Here is a 23,428-nt window from a genome sequence, read left to right as displayed (position 1 = left end):
ATAGCATACGTGGAAAGTTTAATACGATCATTTTATAAAATGTTTTACTTGAAAAGTTTAATACGATCATTTTATAAAATGTTTTACTTGAAATGAATGCTATTTCCATTAACATGAGTTTGTGATGTACTGACAATATATTTAGAACATGGAAACTATTGATTATGGATTTGAATGAGCTCATCGGTGAAAAGCCTGATTTTTTATAAAACGTATATCAGAGTTCATGACTTTTATGGGGACTAGCAACTAGCAAGGGTAAAGAGAAGATCCCTAGGTCAGACACATAGTTTTGAAAGGTAAATAATTGATAGAAGATAGTAATGTGTTGAAATAAGGTAATGCCCGTGTTAGTAGGTTTGTAAAGCTGAATATATATTTTATTATTTTGCTTTCAATAGAGAAAACTTTGAGATTTTAGTAAAAGTTTTTTAATCCACATGTCGATATTCATCTATTTAGTTGAATTCTTATCTTTCAGACATAGAGTTTCATATTGCAATAATATATTTTTTTATTATGGATTTGAATGAGCTCATCGGTGAAAAGCCTGACTTTTTATAAAACGTGTATCAGGGTTCATGACTTTTATGGGGACTAGCAACTAGCAAAGGTAAAGAGAAGATATCTAGGTCAGAGATTTGAATTAGCCTTATTTTTTTATTGATATTGAAATTGGTTTTCTTAAAGTGTAATTCATGCCTTATTTTCATATTGCAATAATATATATTTTTTATTATGGATTTGAATGAGCTCATAAGTGAAAAACCTGACTTTTTATAAAACAACATATATCAAGGTTCATGACTATTATGGGGACTAGCAACTAGCAAGGATAAAGAGAAGAAACCTAGGTCAGACACATAGTTTTGAAAGGTAAATAATTGATGGAAGATAGTAATGTGTTGAAATAAGATAATGCCCGTGTTAGTAGCAGGTGCGATCCTACATGTATCTTAAGGGTGTCCTTGGACACCCCTAATTTTGAAATTTTATATACATGCCATATGGTAAATACGAGGGGATACCTGTGGGAATCACAAATTGGACACCCTTTGGACACTAAACAAAAACAAATACAAAATTTTAATATTTAAAATTTATCAATAACAATCTATTTCTAGCTCTTAAAAGTTAAAACTTATAAAAGATTTAGGAACATTGATTCAAGAGGCGGTTACAATACCAAATCTTTTCTATAAATATAACGGACAAGATAAATCATTAAAACTTGATATAAGTTCCGGGGAAATATAGAAGATTTAGGAAAAGTGACTTTGAAAACCTAAAAAAAATTACAAATCTTGGTGTCAATGGGCACTGCCTTCTTGCTGTCGTCGCCTGCAATACATCTCTGTCGATCGCATCCATCTTCTCCAAAACCCCTTCAAACTCGTTTGCATAGTCGCATTCCACTTACAGAACTTCGACTCCTCTAATTTGATTTTTGGAGGTAACTCTCTTTCTCTTTCTTCGGTTCATGAGAGTTTGGTCCTTTGTGGAAGCAATATAAATATAAATTTTAATTTGTATGTAAAAAATCAAAACCTAGAAATTAGTAATTAACCATAGGTCTTATAGCATCCATCATGTGTAGCAACACATTCATATTATCATGAACAGTAATCCCATGGTGGTACAATAAATAGTTATTAGTTTCTAACTTTTTTTCTATCTTTTTAAAAATATTTTTTGTATATATATATATATATATATATATATATATATATATATATATATATATATATTAAGGTGTTAAATGGACACCCGTTAATTTGTAAAGCCGAATATATTTTATTATTTTGCTTTCAATAGAGTAAACTTTGAGATTTTAATAAAAGTTTTTTAATCCACATGTCAATATTCATCTATTTAGTTGAATTTTTATATTTTAGAATGAGAGCGTTACAAAAGTGATAAAAATATTTGAAATATGAAATTTCTTAAAAGCTTAGTAAAATAAAAATACAATTAAATCCATTAGCCTTATTTGTGCACAATTCCAGGATCATCACATGATGAAATGAAGCAAGAATTGCTTTATGCGTGCTCTTGAGCAAACATGCAAATCCATCATGAAATCTTGCATAAACTGTTATGTTTATGATAAACATAACAACGTTTCACACATACTTCTATTGGATTATAAGTGCAAATACTTAATCGAGATCAAAAGATAAAGTAAGGACACATCATCATCATGTCATAGTCAAGTTCACTGAAAGAATGAAAATCAAGATCAAAATCTACAAGATACCTCTGGATCCAACTAGTCGAGGGCGCCAATGCGCAATGCATGTTGACTTTTTTTCCTTCTTACCAATGTTAGAACTCTTTGCAATTAACAGATCTCATGAATACAATGATAGCAACTTTTAATCAAACGCATATGTCAGTTATGTGATTGTCAATGTATATACCAAAACGAACCAAATTCAGGAAGTATTTCTTAGAGAAACCCTGTTTTTTCATCCATTTATCATGGAGATATCCTCTATTTTGAGATGATGTTTGGAGCAAAAAAGCAATGAAGGCTCGCCAATTTGGTCAAGATTATCGACTAATGAGTAATTATTTAATTATTTATTCAAATTAGATAGCAACTATCTTTATTAAAAACAGTGACAAATCTATAATAGAATTACACATGGTTTCTAATTAAGTGCAGACGGAAAAACCAAAGAGTCAACATTATATATGACATAGCGGGTCGAGTTGAACCAATAAAAAACGACCGATTTGTAAAACTCGAGTTCAATCGGACCCTTAGAATAACTAAAAGCTGGTAAAATCAGTCTACTCAACCCTAAAACCTGATTTTTGCAACAAAAAAACAACTATTTTACACGACCGAGTCTCTTTTATTTTTAAAAAGTTCGTTTGCAACAAATATTTTGCACGACCAACAATATGAGAGGAATTGTATTGTTTTTTAAATTTCCTAATAACCATTCATAATTTATTTTTATAACATCAAACAACTTCAACTTTCTCTATCTTTGATGTGTGATAGGTTTTGAAAGTATTAATCATTCATAATTTATTTTTATAACATCAAACAACTTTTTCTATCTTGGATGCTGGGTTTTTATTGGTTGGAACTTTTTTCTTATTTTCTTATCTTTTTTTTTCTAAAATAAAACTCATTCAACTAACACACCACCATTCCCTATATTTTAACCATTTTCTTCATCCATATGTAGCTTCAAAAAATTTGACATGGCCTAAAAAATTTGATGTGTTACATTTACCATGATCTTCGGAAAAGTGGAGTGTACTCACATAGCTTCAAAACAGAAACAGAATTGAGATAATGATTGTTAGAACTTGAGAGGATATGAAGAACTCCGGTATAAGATCGATTTCAGTCAACCTACCGAGTATTCATATAATCTTATAACTAATGTTGTTGAGTTGTTCGTAGTAGGTTCACTAGGCTCAAGAACAAGAGAATCCTATCTTCATACTAGATTACTGGTAAAGCTATAGCTGGAGTTAGGGTAAATCAGAATTGCAAATCAATTGTAAAGTCAAAATTTCATTTTATCAACTCAAATCACGAAAAGTTTTTCAGGGATAATTAAAGAAAGTTTACATGAGCATAACATCGTTAAACGCCCAAAACTACAAACAATAAAAAAATGGGCTTAACTGAAGAATGAAGAGACTGAAAATGAAACAACGCTGTACTTTCTTTCAAAAGAAATTATACGCAATTTCCATGGAAATTCTGAAATTCAGGCGACAATTTTGAAGCAAGCGAACTCTAAGTTGTTAGACATTGAATTAATAATTAAGAATTGTTAACATAAACAAATCCGTTGTAGTCTAGTTGGTCAGGATACTCGGCTCTCACCCGAGAGACCCGGGTTCAAGTCCCGGCAACGGAATAATCTTTTTATATATATATATATAAAAAAATAACAATAGATTTTGAGCTCAAAATTACTACGACTATTTTTAATTTTTTTTCCTCGTAACTTGACTTTTAGATGCTGATTTTTCGGTGGTCTTCTTTCGTATTTTCTCCAATCTTTCATAACTCCCGAATCCCGATTTTCAAAACTCTTCCTTTAAATTCAATAAATAATCTGTGTATTCTCTTTTAGCATCAAAATAAAATATATGTCTATATTCAGACAATTAGAGTTTATTGAAAAACATGACATCACGACAAGTAAGATGTGGTATGAACCCTATGCACATAAATGCATTCGATGTTGGGTTGCAACTACAAAGCATGATATGCTAGAGAAGGGATTGAAGCTACAAGAGGGTTACATGTTATGCCAGTAGGCATGCCACGTGTGGAAATGATATTTATACTTATTATTATGAGCAAAAAACTGATTCCCAAATGTATGATATGCAAATAATTAGGGTTACAGACTATAAAAATTAGGTTCATTTACGGCCAACCAATGACAAGATAGAAGAGAGAGCCCCGAACGCCAGTAAATTTGTATATGTGACCAGTGGCGGACGGACTCAGTACAAAAACTAACAAGGGGCCAAAATAAATAACAGATAAATATAACAAAAATTAATAGAAAAATATGAACTTTTGTTAGTGTTTCTTGGGTTTTTTTCAGTGAAAATGGTGCCAAAGAAAACTTAACTGGACGCCAATTACTCAATTACATAACAAAAACTTGTTTTTTGGCTAAAATTTTGAATAGAAGCAAATATTTAAGTGGAGCATACACCCCACTTGTTATACACTAGATCTACTACTGTATGTTAGGCCTGTCGAAAAAACACGAAACCCGTTCTACCCACCCGACCTGTTCCGGATTCGGGTAGAATGGGTCGGGTAGAACAGGTAACGGGTATGAACATTCGGGTAATAGGTTAACCCGATAATAATATAGGTCGGGTTTTAGATATGAATATTTATTTTCGGGTATACCCGAATATCCGAATTCGTTTTTTAACTAATACCAAATATACAATGCAGTCGCGTACGCATACTACAAATAAAACAAAACCCTTCGTAACATATTATAATGATTTGTATTGTTATTATATATGTATTTGTTAATTGTATGAAGTATTTTCCTAATTAATTCTTTATTAAACCAACCAACATGTAAAAAAAATTATCAAAAACTGTCACTTAATAAACTTTCGGGTATACCCGAAACTTACCCGACCCGACCTCAAACCCGAATACCCGAAAACCCGAATTACAATATAGGTCGGGTATTGGGTATTATTTTCTTAAGGAAATACTCATTCTACCCGAAACCCAAAATTTTTACCCGTTTGACACCCCTACTGTATGTGATGTGATACATTAAATTGGATCAATATTTTTTAAATTAACTAGGCGCACTACTCACTTGGGTCGCAGCTATTGGGCTATTTGAAAAAACAATCACTTTCTTTATTGTTACTTCACAGCTATAGCTAAAGGTGCACAAACCAGGATTTTTTTTTTTTTTTTTTTCAAACCGGTTCAGTTCAGTGGACCGGTTCGGTTCTAATCAACAAAGTCAACACCATTCACCCTTAATCTGGTTTAGTTTCAAACAGGTTCACCACCAAAATAATTTGATCCTATACAAACCAGTTCGGTTTAGTACAAACCGGTTCACCATAAACCAATTCTTCAAACCTGTCAAAAAAAAAAAAAAAGGACGGGATTGCTTTTTTTTTTTGCAATGTTTGTTTTGTTTTTTGAGATATTATGGATAATATATGCATGGTTAATTGGTAAGAATGGTTACACTTTTTAAAAATCGACATATTAAAAAGAAACCCACTAAAACAGTAGGTATATATTTGTGTATCATATGTCGTTTGTGCATAAACGGTTCAACACTAGTTCAACACAAGTTCGCTAAACCGGTTTAGAGTAAACTGGTTCCAAACCGATCCCAACGGTGAAAAATACGAATAGATGCAAACCGGCGGTTCAGTTCTAGAACGTTTTGGTTCACCAATAGACCGGTTCAGGGTTGAATCGGTTTTCGGTTAAGGGATGAACCGGTTCGGTTGGTGAACACGTTTTTTATGCACCTCTCGCTACAGCCAAAGCCAAAAGAGACATTAAAATAAATTTTGGCAATTATAAATATGGACCATAAGCTTCACTTAGAATTACAATTTTAGTTCATTTTTTGAAATTTTTCTGAAATCATCCCTAATTTTGGTTTTTATTTGAAAATTGTTCCCAACTCAAATAAAAGAAAATTTGTACATTTCTAGAATTTGTAATTAGAAATAATATGTCATACCCGTTTGACCCCATCCGAAAAAGTTTTGTATTTGAGGTTTTCTTTACCTCCAATTTATTTAAATACTAGATCCACCACTATATTTCATGTTGTGTCAATACGCCAAAAGTATGGAATATCTATAAATAATAATAAATAAATAAATTCAGTTCCAAAGCGTAACATCGTGATTTTTCATCCAAATTTTTATCTTAAACACTTTTTAAATCAGAAAACGTTAACGGAAGTCTTATGTTTATTAAAAAAAACATCATCAATGTACTTATTTCAAAACAACCATTTCAAATCAAGTTCATAAGTCAACAAAAATAAGTTCTCGGAATGGAAACTCTAATAGATGTTTTAAATGGTATCAATCTAGTGAAAGTAGTAAAGGTAGTTTTGTGTGAGTTTGATCTTATTCAAAGCTTTCCCAAAGTTAAAGAAGTAACTTTAGTATTGTCCATTTAATTGTTTAATAATTATAATAATTTTAAGTTATAAAAAATTTAAATAAAGATTTGGTCAATCTTATATTTTAAAAGCTTATAAAAAGTAAATATGACATTTAGGTATTAGACTAGACAAATACCATATTTAGTTGTTTAATAACAGTATAAATGAAAATCTCTCATTTTTATTATGAGTCAAAATCGATAATTCGGTCTACTTATTAGCGATAAGCTCAAGTGATATTCAAATATTATGATGTATAGTTTAGATAAGATAATCCCTGTATTTTAGTTTGTATTTGTTATTCATTGTACTATATATATATATATATATATATATATATATATATATATATATATATATATATATATATATATATATACAACACACACACGATTACCTCATTGAGGTTTATTAAAGCTAATCCTTATATGGTATCAGCTTAGGGTTACGATTCCTTCTCTTCACCCCCAATCATGACATGTGGCTCCTCTTCTAATACTACTCTCTCTCTCTCTCTCTCTCTCTCTCAAAATTAATACCATTAATCTCAGGGTTGGTTAAAAAGACATTCCATTTTACCATATAGACACCCTAATTTAATTTTGAAATAATTTTATTAGTTGAAATTGTATTGTTTTCCGAAAAAGCTTATTATAAATAATTAATTATAGGTTGATTTTTTAAAAAGTGATCAATGGGGTGTCCAAGATGTGTCTTATTAGCGACACCCTTAATCTCAGCTTCATCATCATCGTCTCTAGCAGCCACCACTACAATTAAACTGGAACTGTAATTAAGCCCTAACTTGAAACTAAAATTAAGACGTAACCTAAAACCCGAAACCTAGAAATAAGCCTTAACATGAACTAAAATTAAATAGTGAAGGTGTCTTCAGACACAAACTGAAATCGTCCCTGAGTGCGAAGATAGGTTCGAGATAAACACTGATCCCTGTGTGTAACAATGGAAGGTGCGTTTTAAGGAGGTAGAATCGCAATCTAATCTGGTGGAAGAGTGAAGATCTCGATGATCTGGTGGTAAGTGTAGATATGACAGTCAATCAATGAAAGAAACATAGGTGGAGCAAAATCAAAAAAGATGAAGAGACGAGGAGGTTTTGAATGACACCAGAGAAGAGGAAAAATGGTGAGTATGATCGTTGGTGATCTGGTTGTTGTGCGCACGTGTGTGTGTGTGTGTGTGTGAGAGAGAGAGAGAGAGAGAAGGGTGGGCCATATTTTATTTTTTTATTTTAATTTATAAATAATAACAAAACAATATGTTCAAAAGGACTCTGTAAGGGATTATAGTTTTTTCATATTTGCCGAGGCAACAAAACCAAAACATAAAGATGGATCAAGTGAAAAAAAAAGCTAAGGACCACATATAATTTTGACTAAACCATCGCGATGATTTCAATAATTTACTCAAAGTTTAATGATCCAAAATAATTTTCGCTTACTGTTTTTTGAGGCATCAGTAACTACAAGATCAATATTGTTCGTATCCATTACCTAAAGAACAAGAAAGATAGTTTTTAAGATTTTTTTCACCCGGTATACCGTGTATGCTTAGTGAATAACCTCAATGCACCATAGTTTCTACACATACTTTATGATGCTACTTGTACAAATTTTAATTTACAACCTATCACTCAGTTTCATAATTCTCTAGCGTCTAGCATATATTCTTAGTGAATAACCTCAAGGCAACATACTATTAGGTTGATTATGTTAAATTGGAGGTATAAATTATTAGGTTGTATGGTATGGGTGTAACTACTAGGCACACAAAAACACCACCCCAGGCTGTTTGCTTGTTGTGGTGTGGCGTGGCCTTTGTAACGGGCTGTAACGCAGGGTGTGAATGATTTTTCATTGTTGGACTACCATTTGTGATTTTTTTTCTTTAACTTAGTACTATATTTATTCATACTAACAGATTTTTACCATTTTACACACACCTCTTATACACTATTCTTTCTCTTACATCTCAAATACCTTTTTCATTTCTCAAAAATATGGAACAAAACCTAAATAACCAAAACGCAAGCATACCACCCCCAAACTACATTTTACGATTCCACAAATACGATCAGAGTTTCAAGAGTTCCCCGAACTTCAAGGACCTTCGTGAAACCCATTTCAACAACCACAATCCCATCAACAACCATCATTTCAACAAAACCCATATTATCAACCACATTTTCATCAACCCTTTCAACCAAATCCATCAACGACCTTTTCAACTGATATATATTTTTTTCAAATCTAGTTTTGAAATTTTGGATTAATTTTTTCACAATGACCGACAATTCCACACATGTTTACATGCAAAGATCTCTTAAACAATGACGTTTTTGAGGTTTTCTTGGCCACCATGATTTTCACCACCTACTAAAATCATAATCATGGCTATTTAGGTTCAGTCTCTAATTTTTTCTTAAATCTTCGAAAATGATTAATGCAATTAGTGTAATTTGTCTTTCCTCTTCTTTTAATTAACATAATTCGTGTGACATTAGTCCCCATTGAAAAGCTTAAACAAAATTAGTATTATGAGACCCCTTGATTGATACAACACATTAAAATGCAACAGATCTACGACCTTGTTATGACCAAAATTTTGGACTTCACTTGGTTGACTCTATTTCACAAAAGTACATAAGTTACCGATGAACACAACAACTTCCCGATGATTAAAATGAAATCTTAAATTCTTTGAAGCATAATCGAATATCGCATATAATTTTCTAGAAAAAGAAATTAACCATTTTTATGGATTCAATTAGAACGGGTTTGCAAACAACAAAGAAATTGACCATTTTTATGAAAGATATGGAGCTAAGGGTCACAAGATGATTCATCTCTAGCAGTATCCATGGCAGGTTATTTCGTCTACTTAGATGATGAAATCAATAAATTAATTCTAATCCAAATGGTAGTTATCATATGCAAAGTAAAATTACCTTTCAAGAATACTTTGTGGAGTGTGGTTACATGGCAAAGCTGGATCTCTTGAATTGAGATATAAGCAATACTTTGTGGGATTCATCTTCTTGTAGTTATGGGTAGCGTAGAATTTGATCAGAAGCAATGGCTTCAAAACAGAAACAAGAATTGAGATAATGATTGTTATAACATGAGAGGATATGAAGAACTCCAATATAATCTAGCGAGTATTCATCTAATCCTATTACTAATGTAATACTTAGTAGAAATAGTTAAGAATATTTAGCAAAAACAAATCCGTTGTAGTCTAGTTGGTCAGGATACTCGGCTCTCACCCGAGAGACCCGGGTTCAAGTCCCGGCAACGGAATTCTTTTTACTCAAATATGATGATATTGATTATGCTATTTAATCAAATTATGTGAGTTATTTATCAATACTACCTCAATGACTAATTTATTTATTTGTTTGTTTTTTTTAAATCTCATAACCTCGCTTTCAGAAGCTGATATTTAGGTAGCATTTCCTCGTGTTTTCCCATTTTATGTCTTTCGCAACTCCCGTTTTCCAAACCACTTCTTTTAAATTCAGCAATTAATATTTGTATTCTCTTCTTTTTTGGAAATGGCAAATATTATATATAAAAGTCACATGCTCAGCAAGTAGCTAAGAAACATGGACAAAGTACAAGTACGATAACATATAACTTTAACAAAAAGTAAAAGGTGAGATACTCCAATCAACCCATCTACTATATAATTTTGAACTCCTATGTTTAAACCACGAAAAGGATTGGGAAATAATATCATCTGCAATCATCGTGGGACAACTAATCACCCTACTGAACACCTTGTTATTCCTCACATTCCAGATATGTCACAACAAACAATAGAAGATTATTGTGATCGTCAACCTTTTCTTCGGGTAATTACCCCATGAAGCCCCAAAGTTGAGAAATTCATCCATGTTAAGAAATTATCTCAATGGTAAATTACACCATTTGAAAATCCACTCACGAGTCTCATCAACCACTTTGTATTTTACTATCAAATGATCCACAGTTTCTTGCTCGTCACCACATAGTACACATAAGTCAGAATGTATAGTAACACCTCTTCTCATAAGTTCCACAGTAACATGTATCTTTCCTTGCAAAGCACGCCATACAAAGCATTTGACCTTGAGCGGGATGATCCTTGACCATTCAATGATCAGACCATTGTGAGGTATTCCAGTGGCATCGATACACCTCCTCATCATGTTGACTGTATACATACCATCCGAATTAAGGTTGAACTTCAATCCGAGGAAAACTGGAGTAAGTCTAATATTATTGAGTATCGAACAAATCTCCATAAATTCTGATAGCACAGCTTCACCACGGAGTGAGGATTTCCAACTCCATGTGAAACTTGCATTGGCAACTCTTTCAGTTACATAACATTTTTTTAACAGATTCCAACTCGTACAGAAGTGGAAATTTGTTTTTAAAAATGTCCGATCCACACCAATGATCAAGCCAAAACAGGAATTGTGTATTTGTGCCTGGGACTGGAGAGAATAAGGAATGACAGTTGGTATTGGTATGTAATCACAACCAATTAGATTAATTGCCTCACACCTTTCCTAATAAACTTTGGTTTTTATTTGCTATTGTACCCAATTCAAATAAAAATATTTTTGTACAAAAATCTGTAATTAGTAAAATCAGTAATAGTATGTGATCTGTAATTAGTAAAATCAGTAATAGTATGTGATGAACCATTTGACCTGACCAGGAATTTTTTTTTTTGAATATTTTCTTATATATTCTGATGTTCTTGTCATCAAATCTTTTAATAAATAATCCAACATTTTTTTGTCCACTTGACGATGATCTGGATGACCCTAAATTACCATTCAGGGTTTTCAGAATATATGGGTCTAGAACTTGATTTTGAAATATTTTTTGTTTTAGTTTTAAAAATCTTCAACCCACAATAACCTTCAAATACTCTCAACTCCATTTGCAGGGATCTACAAATTTCTTGCTTTTTCAACATGCTATAATTCGTTATAAACAATTATATATTCTAGTCTAGTGACATTGAAAACACAAAATTACACGTGATATTCCATCATAATATGAGTAAGTTTTGTGGTTTAAGTGTGTATGATATGAAATCTTGTATCAGTCCAAAGTGGAGGTGCTGGGCTGGGACTGGGCGGGTGCACGGCGGATGACGGTGTCGTCCCTGTGGCTGAGATAATCAGGTCCGTATCTTGGGTTAAATAATCCAGCATGCAGAAGCATGAGATATAACATCTGACTGAATGTGGATATGGTGATGAACAATTCCAGTGTTTGCTGCATTTTGAAATTAATTATCGCATATATAAAGAAAAAAAAGATGTTATTTAGACAGTGAATTGTTTGGAGAAAGTTGTATTAATTACCAAGCGTTTTCCTCTTCGTCCTCCAATTTTGATCTCCTTCCAAGCAAAACTATGTTCCAAAAAACCCACGTTAATACATTTATGAAACAATAAATAAATAAAAAAAAGCCAACGTTTATAGTCTATAGAACAAGAAAATTATGATTGTTTTATTTCAAGTACCCGAAAGCAATGGAAGTAATAGCCCAAGCTATAAATGCGGAAGATGAAGCACTTGCTAAACTGGCACTACGCCATGCTCGGTGATGCATGAAGCCGATAACCACCGAGCACATTCCTGTTGCACCTCCAAGCAATCCAAACTCTAACATGTATGTTGTCGATGTGTTCCCTCCTAAGTCTACATCACATTAATCATCATGATATAATACTTTATATACCTATTGGGAACAAAAATTGAGAAGTTTTATGAGTAAAGAAAAAAAAAACAGAGTATGTGATCATCTTAAACAATTAAATTATCCGTTGCTAGGTTATAACTTGAAGCACATATAGTCTACAAGTAAATGATAGTTCGTACACAACAAATTTATGTAATTAAGGCTACAAGTTAATTTACGAGGATGATTCTGTTGGCCGTCGATGTACTTGTCGAGAGACCATGCGGCAAGGCCGATGACGATTATGTAGACTACAAAATTGGCTGCCAACATTGGCACCATTATACCTCTACCAATCTTTCCCACCACTTCCATCGATCAATATCCTGATCTTCTATTCAATGTTTGTTGGAGAGAGAGAGAGAGAGAGAGAGAGAGAGAGAGAGTATATGAGTGTGTTTGACGTCAAAGGGAAAGAGGCTTGGGATACACCTAAACAGCTTAAACTACGTGGTGGATTAATAAGTACTCCACCAGACAGATGTTTGTTGAACAGGGTATGGTCTATACGTACTCATGAAATTGCAAATCATAAAGCATAACTTACAACTTGGTCGCTTCTTTAGAAATATTTAGAATTATGTAGAAAACACCAAAAGGGATTTCCCGATTCCCTAGACTTTATTCTTTTGCATTGGGTCCCAGTCATGTCACTCAGGCATAATCGATGGAATCCATGTCATAAACATTTCCTAGGAACCCAAAGTTAAATTGTCAAACAAAAAGAAGGGTAATTGCATTCATAGGTGTTGCGATATTAGTGGTGACAATATCCCTTGATTTTAGGCTTTGTTAGGCGGTCGGGTATGACACACATTTTGACGTGTAATGGTCGATGTGGCAGGGATGTTCATCTGTAAACGCTGCCCTATAGTGGTGTAAGTGTTATGCAGATCGACTATAATCAAAGATCATCAGCCAAATCGAATTCTTCCACCTCAAACGGTAAAAAATGCATCTGTCAGGGGCCGATGCACATATAGTAGGTGTTGCTGATGTAGGAAAAATAAGTAAAAATTTTGAAAATTCGAAAATTCTTCCATTGCGGACAGAAAAAATAGGTGTTTATAGTGCTACACTGTGACACCCACAAAAACCACCCTTGGCGTCAGTTGAATTCCATTTATGTATAAAAAAATTACTTTTCAAATTTAAAATAAACACTTACATTACAAATACCAACAATTTTATAACAATTTCACACCTTAAATCTCTTTATAGTTTCTTATCTCTTCTTGAAACTATAGATCCAAATCAAAATACCACATCCACTCCAAACATCCCAACAACCCCAAACACTCAAAATGATCTGGATCAACATCTTAACTACATACAAATATTAATATCCTCAATCCAACAACAACATATATTTACCAACATTTCACATCAACCAAACTATTACCAACAACAAATACCACAACAATTCAACCACAATTCAAGCTTTTCAACAAGTTCAAATCATAAGCTTCACAACCTCAACAATTCCAACCACAAACTTAGGACCGATCAAAAGGTTTTACATACCCAGGACGGAAAAATCTTAATAATACCCCATTTTAATACCATACATATACATTACACCCATAAATGCATAATGCAATATTGCGGCATAACTTTTTTTTATTTATTCAAATCTCATATTTATAATTTATCCAAACTAACGTATACAAACTCCAACTAAAACGTGCATGTACATTATTTGAATAAAAAAACATCATGTACCCTATCAAAATTGAAAGTTGCGGATACTCAATTTCTCTCTCAAACACTTTTAATCCTAATGAGATCATAAAAACTTAATATTAATAAATAACAACTTAACAAGACAAACAAATGAACAATGAATCAACTACATATTAAAAAATAATTTTGTGGATACTAACAAAATAATCCAAAAAAATATAATAGACCAGTAATGCTAAAAAACAGCTCCAACATCAATGAAACTATCAAAAAAGTTTGAGCAATAGTAAATATTAAGTACTAAAAATAATCGGAACTAACAAGATTACAAGATGTAATTTATAAAGACTTAATCAAAATAAAATGGAAAAATAGATAGTCAATTATCTACCAGGTGTCCAATGAGAAAGATTTGAAGAACTTCAACTTTGAAAATAAAGGACAAATTAGACATTTGAGCAAAAAAGATGAAAGACCACCACAAGTTCTAAGACTTTGAAAATAAATGAGGTTTTAAGACTGTTCTCGAGTCAAAAAGACACAAAAAAATTTCATTGGTTCTCGAACCAGTAAAGCTCAGTGCTCACTACTTAGTTTCTTGAATCGATTCAGATGTTTAGATAAATTGATGATCAGTAGGGTAAAGCATTAAATAGATTAGGGAGAAGGAGAATGGAAAATTTGAAATAAGAAATGATAATTTTTTTATAAATATCTCCCATCTCCTTGCCTTCTTCATTTTCCCCGACTCCTCCAATTAGGTGTGGCTGGTGTTCGAATTTTGTTCCTAATAAATTAAGGTGTGTCGTGTTTTTTCTTTACCGCTCAAAATGCCCTTCTCAATCAACCTCAAAATCTAGAAACGAACTTAATTTGAGTATGGATCTTAAGTTTGGGCAAAAATAAAGCGTATAACTATGATAGTATGACAAATACATTGTGCCCCATATTAGCTTGATGCCTTGGGCAGTAGCCCAACTCTCCCTGCCCTTCGGCCGGCCCTGCACAAACTTTTCAACCTCAATAATTTCAAACACAACCATTTTAAGTCTCATTTTCTCAATCCCAACCTACAAACCTGGACAATGACCTAGGCATAAACAATCAAATAATAATAACCAATTTCCTCAGCAACAGCGCCAAAACTTGGTGGGATGTCAAGTCCATCAAGCAAATTACACCCTTTGTTTGCAAATAAAATGTAATATATTGGTAAAAATGGGTATCAATCCTTAGGGAAATGGTTGTATTCAATCAACAATGCAAATCCAATAGAACTTGTGTAAATACACTAACTAATTACAATTGAACTAAAAGGGGGTTGTTATGATTTCTTGAAAACTAAAAGACTTGAATAACTAGAAAACTTGCAATTAAGCAAGATGGTGAGATCCTCAAATTTTGGAGAGAATTGGCTAACCAAGGTAATTCAACATAATGAACATTTGTGTGTTTATCATTAGGATTCAATATAAAGCTTATCATCCATCCCAAATTGGTTATAGCAATCATGAAGCATGATATGCCAAGATTCATCATAGGTAGTATGGAGGTTGGGGAAGCCTACAACATACCCTCTTAATCAGAATCAAGGATTCAATTGAAGCAATTGAACCAAAGAAGTTAATTAGCCTTTAGAATGAAGGAATCCTTAATTCCTATAGGATATCAATGCTTACACATCCATAAAGGAGTTATGATTCATAAACTAGAGATGATTTCTACCATCATAAAGCCCTTGTTCTAAGTAAATTCAATGATTCAATGCTAAACCAAAGAAATAAACCAGCAATTGTTCATTCAAGTACCATGCTCATGATCAAAGTATTAAACAAGCATAAGAAATATGAACTAGAATCATAAACATAAGATAAATGATAATTAAGCATGAATCCTTCAAAAACCCAAACATTCAAGGGTTTTAGCCAAAGTTAACCAAAATAGAGAAATTAGCCACTCATTGCAACAAAATAACAATCATAAAAATGTTTTTACATCAAGAATCTACCAATTACTTAGAAAGATGAGCAAAAATGTATCCAAGCTCCCAAAACTGCCTCTCTAGGTCTCTAATGGTGGAAAATCAAAGTGTCTCTGAAAGATCCACCCCCCCCCCCCCCCCCCAAGGTAAATGGTAAACACAATCACCAAAATGCCCAAAAGTGTGCAGTTGCGTGGGTACCCGCGCAAGCGTTGCGCAACTGAGATTCTACCCTCGTAAGTGTTGTTGGAATGCTCTTGGTCCATTCTTCTCCACTACCCACTCGACTACCCAAGATTCCCTGGTCCCCTCCATGACTCACATGAGTTGAAATTGGCCAATCACCTTCAAGCTTTAAATATGGATAGTCCATGCCCAAAATAAGAATCCATGACCCATCTTCACAAGCCCACTTCATCCAAATCTTCAACTTTTAAGCCAAAATCTCATTTGATCGATCCTTAAAGCCCACCAAGCCCAACTCTAGTCAAACCGCAACCGCAATGAGCTCCAAAACCCTACAAAATATCTCATGCAAAATAGAAAGTACCCAACATGATCCATGATAAAGAAAATAAAGAATATATGATGCAATACTAATAAAAAGAGCTAAAAATACTAAAATAAACTAATAAAAATAAGGAAATAAAATAAGCTATCAACGACGACGAAAGGGTTCAAGAAACACAACAACCATCTAGAAGAATGCAACAAAAATGAAAAGCTACAAAAAAAGGTACAACTTGGAACGAAGATAAGGAGGAAGCTTTACCTAAAATTTGGATTTTCATATTGTGTGACTCGAAGACGTGCAACACGCAAATGGGAAACATTTTTTAGCTTCGTATTTTAGACCACTTTCACTTGCTATTAGGAAGTCAAATGGAGAGGACGTACGACACGACAACGGAAATGGCATAAACTACGAGCGGCTTGCATAAAGTTGAATATCAGATTTGAAAATCTTAAAAATATGCATAAAAATGGTAGCAATGATTTCAATATTTTATCAACAACATGCCAACAATACAAGGTTACCAACGATGGTAAAACATTCGGCCACCAAAAAGCATAAGAAATTTGTCGTAAAGGTCTAAAATGGGTCCTTAGTCTGAAGACTTCGCATTCGGAATCGACCATCGACTCCAACAAACGACCAAGAACTTTCGATTCAGATATGAGTTTTGGTGTTGACCTCAATGAATACGTCAACATTGAGGGGGAGGGTCCATCGAGTCCAACTTCGACGACCACCGTGAAGCGACAAAGGAAAAAAAAGGCGGCATCTTCAAGCAAAAAAGCGAGCAGCGAAGACGTACGCGAAAATAATAGACAAAACTCTTAAGTTGTTGTTATTATTATTATTATTATTATTATTATTGTTATTATTATTATTATTGTTATTTAGTATGAAGCAATTAAGGAAGCTCGTCGCCGGAAAATAGTGTTGGGTTTTACAGAAAACATAATTGTACAATATGGTAAACAATTAACACTTACTAGGGTACATGCATTTTATAAAAAATCTACGACATATACCTTGATAGCAACATACAATGGACAACTAAACTTAGTATAACCCTAGTCTAATTCGAAATTATCAAGTATAGAGTTACATACCTCTTGATTTGTTGTAGTAAACATATCACTTCAATCTCCTTGTAGTGTAGGTCTTGGAGATGAGAGAGGAGATTTTTGGCCAAAGAAAGTAAGAGTATGAACGAATTTGAGTTCCTAGGAGGGTTCTAGAATCTTCATTCCTTGCTAAATTATAAACAATTACAATTCAACTCTTGAACCTTTAATTAATTTCACTTAATTCCAGATTAATTTTGATTGATAACTAATTAGGGTAAATTACACCAATCGTCCTTCGATCAGGTGCTGAAAAGCACGTTTAGTCCCTATTTTCAAAAATTAACTCGGGCCGTCCCTATGTTTGATTTTTCTTACACGCTTAGTCCTTATTGACATGAAATGACTGTTTTACCCTTAATAATTTCTTTTTGCTTTTTCTTTTATATCTTTAACAGTTTTAAATTAATAAAAAAATAAACCAAAAGTCCCCACACCCCACCCAACCGCACCCCACCCCTCCCTTCCCACTTCTCTTTGTATTTTCCTTTTACATTGCCTGGAAACCAAAACCACTATCTACTACCACCGGAAACCACAGTCCACCACCATCGGAAGCCACCAAATAGCATCGCTTCTCCCCCCCCCCCTCTCCCTGTCTCTCACAGAGCTCTCTAGTTTTCTCTATTTCATATCCTCTCTCTAAACTCTATCACCTCCCTCTCTTCTCTATCCTCGTTCTCAAATCTGGCACCACCACCTATCACCTCCACCACCTCCTGAAACTTGTAATCAAAATCAAACCCCCAAAGTGAAAATCAGACATGAATGTGATAGTGGAGCTCGATCTGAAACCTGTGGTGGTTGTTCGGAAACCTAGCAACGACGATCTTAGATTTGAGACCCTAGGAGGAAGTGATTTTCATGATCAGGCAGACGGAGTAGTTCTCGATAGTTTCTTTCACAATCCACACCCTTTTATGATGTAATTAATGATCTTAAATTGCTGATTCGAAACCCTTGACAGTTTGAAACCCACCTTACTGAGATCTTAGAGGCAACAGTTCTAAACCCTAACCAACATCGATGGCGACATAGATTTGACGTAGCGCTAGCCGATGGAAAATGTGTTTGACCTACCTGGTTCCCTTTATTGGAAAGATATTCGCCGCCCCTTATGGATCCATCATTTTCTATGTCATAACCACCTATAAACCCCTTCAATCGCCAGAAAGATCTAGATCGATCTCTGTTTTTTGTCTAGGGATTTCATTTGTTTTTGTATTTCATATTTAGAACGGAGAGAGAGAAAAGAGAGGCGGGTGGGTTATGGTTCATCGATGGTGGTAGGTCGTGGTCCGATGACTCTCTTCTTCGGTGAGATAGTGTCTTCTCTGGTGGTAGCTTAGGGAAAAGAGGATTTAAAGGGGAGGGGGTTAAGATATGGTGGGTAGGGTGGGTTTTTTATTTTATTTTGAATTTTATAAATAATTGTAAGAATGAAAAATAATTCAAAATAATAATAAAAAGGGCATAACAGTCATTTCATGTCTTACGAAGGATGAAACATGCAAATTTAAATTAACGGGGGATGACATGTGCAACTTTCAACCAATCGAGGGACGATCCGAGTTAATTTTTGAAATAAGAGACTAAACGTGTTTTTCGGCACTTGATCGAGGGACGATTGATGTAATTTACCCAATTAATTAATTCTAATTGATTTCATCTTAATTTATTAATTATATAAATTAAAAAATAAATTTTCTAATTCCAATTGATATATTAATCATATAATATACTAATAAATCATTTCCTCATGATTTACAATTAGTTTATTAATCATATAATAATCTAATAAATCATCATCTCTTTATAAATGTCATTATAATCAAATTCTAGTTATGAAGACAACACAAAAAGGATTTTGATTCTAATTACAAGAATATATCAATTTAGTTACGGCCTTAGACAACTTAATCCAACAAATAATACTTACCGATCGTCAAATTATAAACACCAAGCCTCAACCGGATCTCAACCTAAAACTACGAAACATCTAGCGACGTTTCTAAAAATTCAACAACATGTCGGTAAAAACATATGGAAATTAGGTTCTAGTGATTTTAATTTTTATGTTTAGTTTTCCATGTTTTTTAGGTTTCAAACTTTATGTTTTTATGTTTTTTTAGTAATTTAGACTTAAAATTTAAGTTATGTAATGTGTTTTTAAGTAATGTGAAATATTTATTTATGTTTATTAATTATGTTTTTTTATTTAGTTTAAATGTCAAAGTAAAAATAAAAAATAAAAAAGATAAATAATATGGAATTAGAGCTGTCAAATCGGGCGGTCGTGTCGTGTTTTTGTCTGACACGACACGACACAACAAGATTTTGTATAAGACGAACACGACACGACACGATGTCGTGTTTTTTTCATTAACACGAAAACGAACCAATTAAAACACGACAACACGACACGACACGACACGACAAATATAATATTACATAACTATTAGTGTATTTCTTTCATACTTAAAGATATATAACACGACAAAAACGACAAACACGAAAAACACGACAACCACATGCTTAATCGTGTCAATTTCGAGTCGATTTATGAACACGAACACGAAACGACACGACATCGTGTTTTTTAATCTTGACACGAAAACGACACGAACATGAATTCGAATTTTGATTTCGTCCTGATTTCGTTTCGTTTTGTGTATTTTTGTCGTGTTGTGTCATAAATTGACACCCCTATATGGAATGATAACAATTTCCAATGGCTAATGAACATATAGTGGATGTGATGTTGTACATATGTGACATCACTTTTTTAATAGATTTGTGGTAAATAATACCTCATAGCCTTAGGCTGGAATGAGTGTAACATCTTTAACATGTTGCTATATATATATATATATATATATATATATGTTCATTTGAAATCATGTTAGTTTTATGAGACATGGAGATGTGATCCTAACCACTCATGTTGGATATAAAAAAAAAACCTAAAATGCAAAATAAAAAGGAAAAATCAAAATTTTCTTTTTCAATTATTATTTTTGTCGCTTTATTTAACCAAAAAAAAGTAATAAAATAATATAAAATCAAAATCAAAAAGTACCATTTTTTAAATATACCTGGAATATTCTAATAAAATATTACACTGTAATATCGAAATAAAAATTTTAAAATGTTAGAATATTCTACTAGAATTGTTAGATATGTTAAACTATTCTAAAATTCTACTAACATTGTTAAAATTTGTAGAATATTTTAATATTCTATTCAAATTGTTTAAATATTTATAATATAATATTTTAGTAGAATATGTGAATATTTTAACAGTTTTGTTATAACTTTATACTAAATATTCTATTAGAAGATTTCATGGATATTTTCAATATAACGATAATTTATTTATTTATTTTTATTTTCTTTTAGAAATTATAAATGACAAAAATAATATTTTTTTAAAAAATTCAAAAAATTTCAATTATTTTGAAATTGAAAAATATTTTTTTATCTTCAAAATGAATGGTTATGATTACATCTCTATGTCTTACAAAATATAATAGTTTCAAATGAAACTATATATATATATATATATATATATATATATATATATATATATATATATATATATATATAATCTGGTAAGAATTTTTTTTTTTGTACGAAGGTAAGAAGTTTTTTTTCTACATATTTTTTTGACGAACAAAATAAATGAATCACTAGATGATTCATTTATAAGATGATTCACAAAAACAATTCCCAAAAAAACATATTTATGATTTATTTTTAAATAAATTAAGAAAAAATTTACTTTATGACAATTTTAGTGAATAACAACAAAATCATTGTATAAATGAATTATCGAGATGTTTTTTTGAGAATTTTTTCTTGTGAATCATCTTACAAATGAATCATCTAATGATTCATTTTGATTGTTCACGAAAAAAATATGTAGGAAAAAAACTTCTTATTTTCCTACCAAAAATTTTCTTCTTATTTGCTCTTTGACTATATATATATATATATATATATATATATATATATATATATATATATATATATATATATATATATATATATATATATATATATATAACGACGAAGATTGGGAAAAGTAATTTTGTAAAAAATATAAACTAAATTTTTAAGAGCTGGTTCCTAAAATATAATTCTAAAAACAAGTTTACAAGAAGTTGTAAAATATAAAAAAGTAAGTCTTAAAAATCATATAAAAATAAACTTAACTAAAACTTTATGCTAAATTCGTAAACTATAAAAAATAATCACAATTAAAAGGGAAACTTGGGCCAAAATGAAAAAATGAAAATTGGGCGAGGCAAATATATACTTTGGCAAATAAGCTTATTAGCTTGTTATGATTAAATGATTTTTAGTCCATCTGATATTGTTTTTTTCTTTTTAGGTTGCCGGTTCAAGTTTTTTTTTTTTTTTTAGACATAAATGAAATTAATAAATAATTTACGGGTATGTTAGATTTGTCGTTTCAAAATAAAAAAATAAATAAATAAAAGTTATTCACATGTTCATACCGTCATAAGCTAAAAGGTTTTTGGATAAAAACCGCATATGGTGATAAAAAACCGCTAATAAACCATTTTTATAAGTTATATCACTTGAACTTATTAGCTTATAATCTAATAAGCTAATAAACAATAAATTTTGTTGTCGAAACCCCATTAATATTTTGACACTAGTTTATAATACGTGGAACCATAGTTGGATATGCAAATTTTTGTTGCTTTGAAGATGTGTCAACCGGGTTGGGTGTCTTCTTTTAGAAGAATTCCGAGAGGGGGTATAGAGTATGAGTAGTGGCCAGTCTTCTCAGATTTGGTCTCTTTTGTTGTGCTCTCTTCATATGCGGATAAGAGGAGTTGGTCCCTTGATGGTTCCGATTCTTTTTTGTGTCTTCTGGCAGAAATTCATAAAAATCTTCTTATTGATTTTGATTCAACTATTAGATAATGTTGCCTTACTCCTATAAACGTTAATGTTTTCGTTTGGTGCCTCTATTTAACAAATTACCTACCCATTATAATTTGTTTTACAGAGGGATAGATATTACTTCTATTTTTTTGCCCTATCTACGAGTAGGAAGTTGAAACGATCACTCATCTATTCTTGGCTATCAATTTATTAAATCTTTTATGTCTATGGTGGAATGTACATATGTTATCCTTGTTTTCGGTTCAAGACCGGATTATTTAGCTTGGCTCGATGGGCTTGTCTTTGTTGTGTTAAGAGTTTATGGAGGTTGTTTTTACACTCTTTGGTAGTCGATTTAGTGCTTTAGAAATTCTTTTCTTTTTGGTAAATTTAAGCTTAAAAAATATTTTGTAGGGAAATTTAAGGTTTGTGGTGGATTCTGTAAAAGTATGATGAAAAACGAGAGCTTAAGATCGTAACCCTCTTCTAAAGAGGAAGAACTCTTTATACATTAAACGAGATTAGGGTTTCATTAGGGTTGGGCCGTCATTAATTGCTTTGGAAGCAAGTCATTATAATCTAGATTTAATGAGGATTTAGGGTTACCAAAACTAACGAGTTTGGTTCGTTTTACCATAATCACCCGTGGGACCCCTGCGAGGGGATCTGCCCTGCCCCTTGGACCCCGCTAGGGGCGTTGCCCCTAGACCCTGCCAAAGGAGCGCTGCCCCTTTGGAAACCCCAGACCCTCGACTAGTCAATGAACCGGCTT

The 23,428-nt window shown here is 32.4% G+C and overlaps 1 protein-coding gene and 2 non-coding genes across 3 annotated transcripts; 2 read left to right on the top strand and 1 right to left on the bottom strand.

Annotated features, from left to right (window-relative positions):
* The first annotated feature begins 3,817 nt into the window (after positions 1-3,817).
* Positions 3,818-3,890, top strand: TRNAE-CUC (transfer RNA glutamic acid (anticodon CUC)). Its single transcript has one exon. It is a non-coding gene; the product is annotated as a tRNA-Glu (tRNA).
* A 6,031-nt stretch (positions 3,891-9,921) lies between these two features.
* TRNAE-CUC (transfer RNA glutamic acid (anticodon CUC)) lies at positions 9,922-9,994 on the top strand. Its single transcript has one exon. It is a non-coding gene; the product is annotated as a tRNA-Glu (tRNA).
* Positions 9,995-11,637: 1,643 nt separating this feature from the next.
* LOC145029167 (membrane protein PM19L-like) lies at positions 11,638-12,954 on the bottom strand. Its single transcript, XM_078977770.1, has 4 exons — positions 12,620-12,954; positions 12,223-12,400; positions 12,061-12,109; positions 11,638-11,971 (listed from the first exon to the last, which is right to left on the bottom strand). Exons 1-4 carry the CDS (start codon positions 12,753-12,755, stop codon positions 11,795-11,797), a joined length of 540 nt encoding a protein of 179 aa, XP_078833896.1. The 5' UTR covers positions 12,756-12,954; the 3' UTR covers positions 11,638-11,794.
* Between the last annotated feature and the right edge of the window lie 10,474 nt (positions 12,955-23,428).

This window comes from Lactuca saligna, chromosome 2, assembly GCF_052625555.1.
Source record: "Lactuca saligna cultivar CGN05327 chromosome 2, ASM5262555v1, whole genome shotgun sequence".
In the NCBI taxonomy this organism is placed as follows: Eukaryota; Viridiplantae; Streptophyta; class Magnoliopsida; order Asterales; family Asteraceae; genus Lactuca; species Lactuca saligna.
The sequence above is the reverse complement of the archived record's forward strand: the minus strand, read 5'-3'. Positions and strand labels throughout refer to the sequence as shown.

Bases quoted from the DNA above. Each gene is read 5' to 3' on its own strand.
- LOC145029167 (XM_078977770.1), bottom strand. From the start codon at position 12,755: ATGGAAGTGGTGGGAAAGATTGGTAGAGGTATAATGGTGCCAATGTTG. The intron at 12,401-12,619 runs GTAAATTAACTT...AATGTGATGTAG, and splicing joins CGGCCAACAGAATCATCCTC to ACTTAGGAGGGAACACATCG. The intron at 12,110-12,222 runs GTACTTGAAATA...TTTGGAACATAG, and splicing joins ATTACTTCCATTGCTTTCGG to TTTTGCTTGGAAGGAGATCA.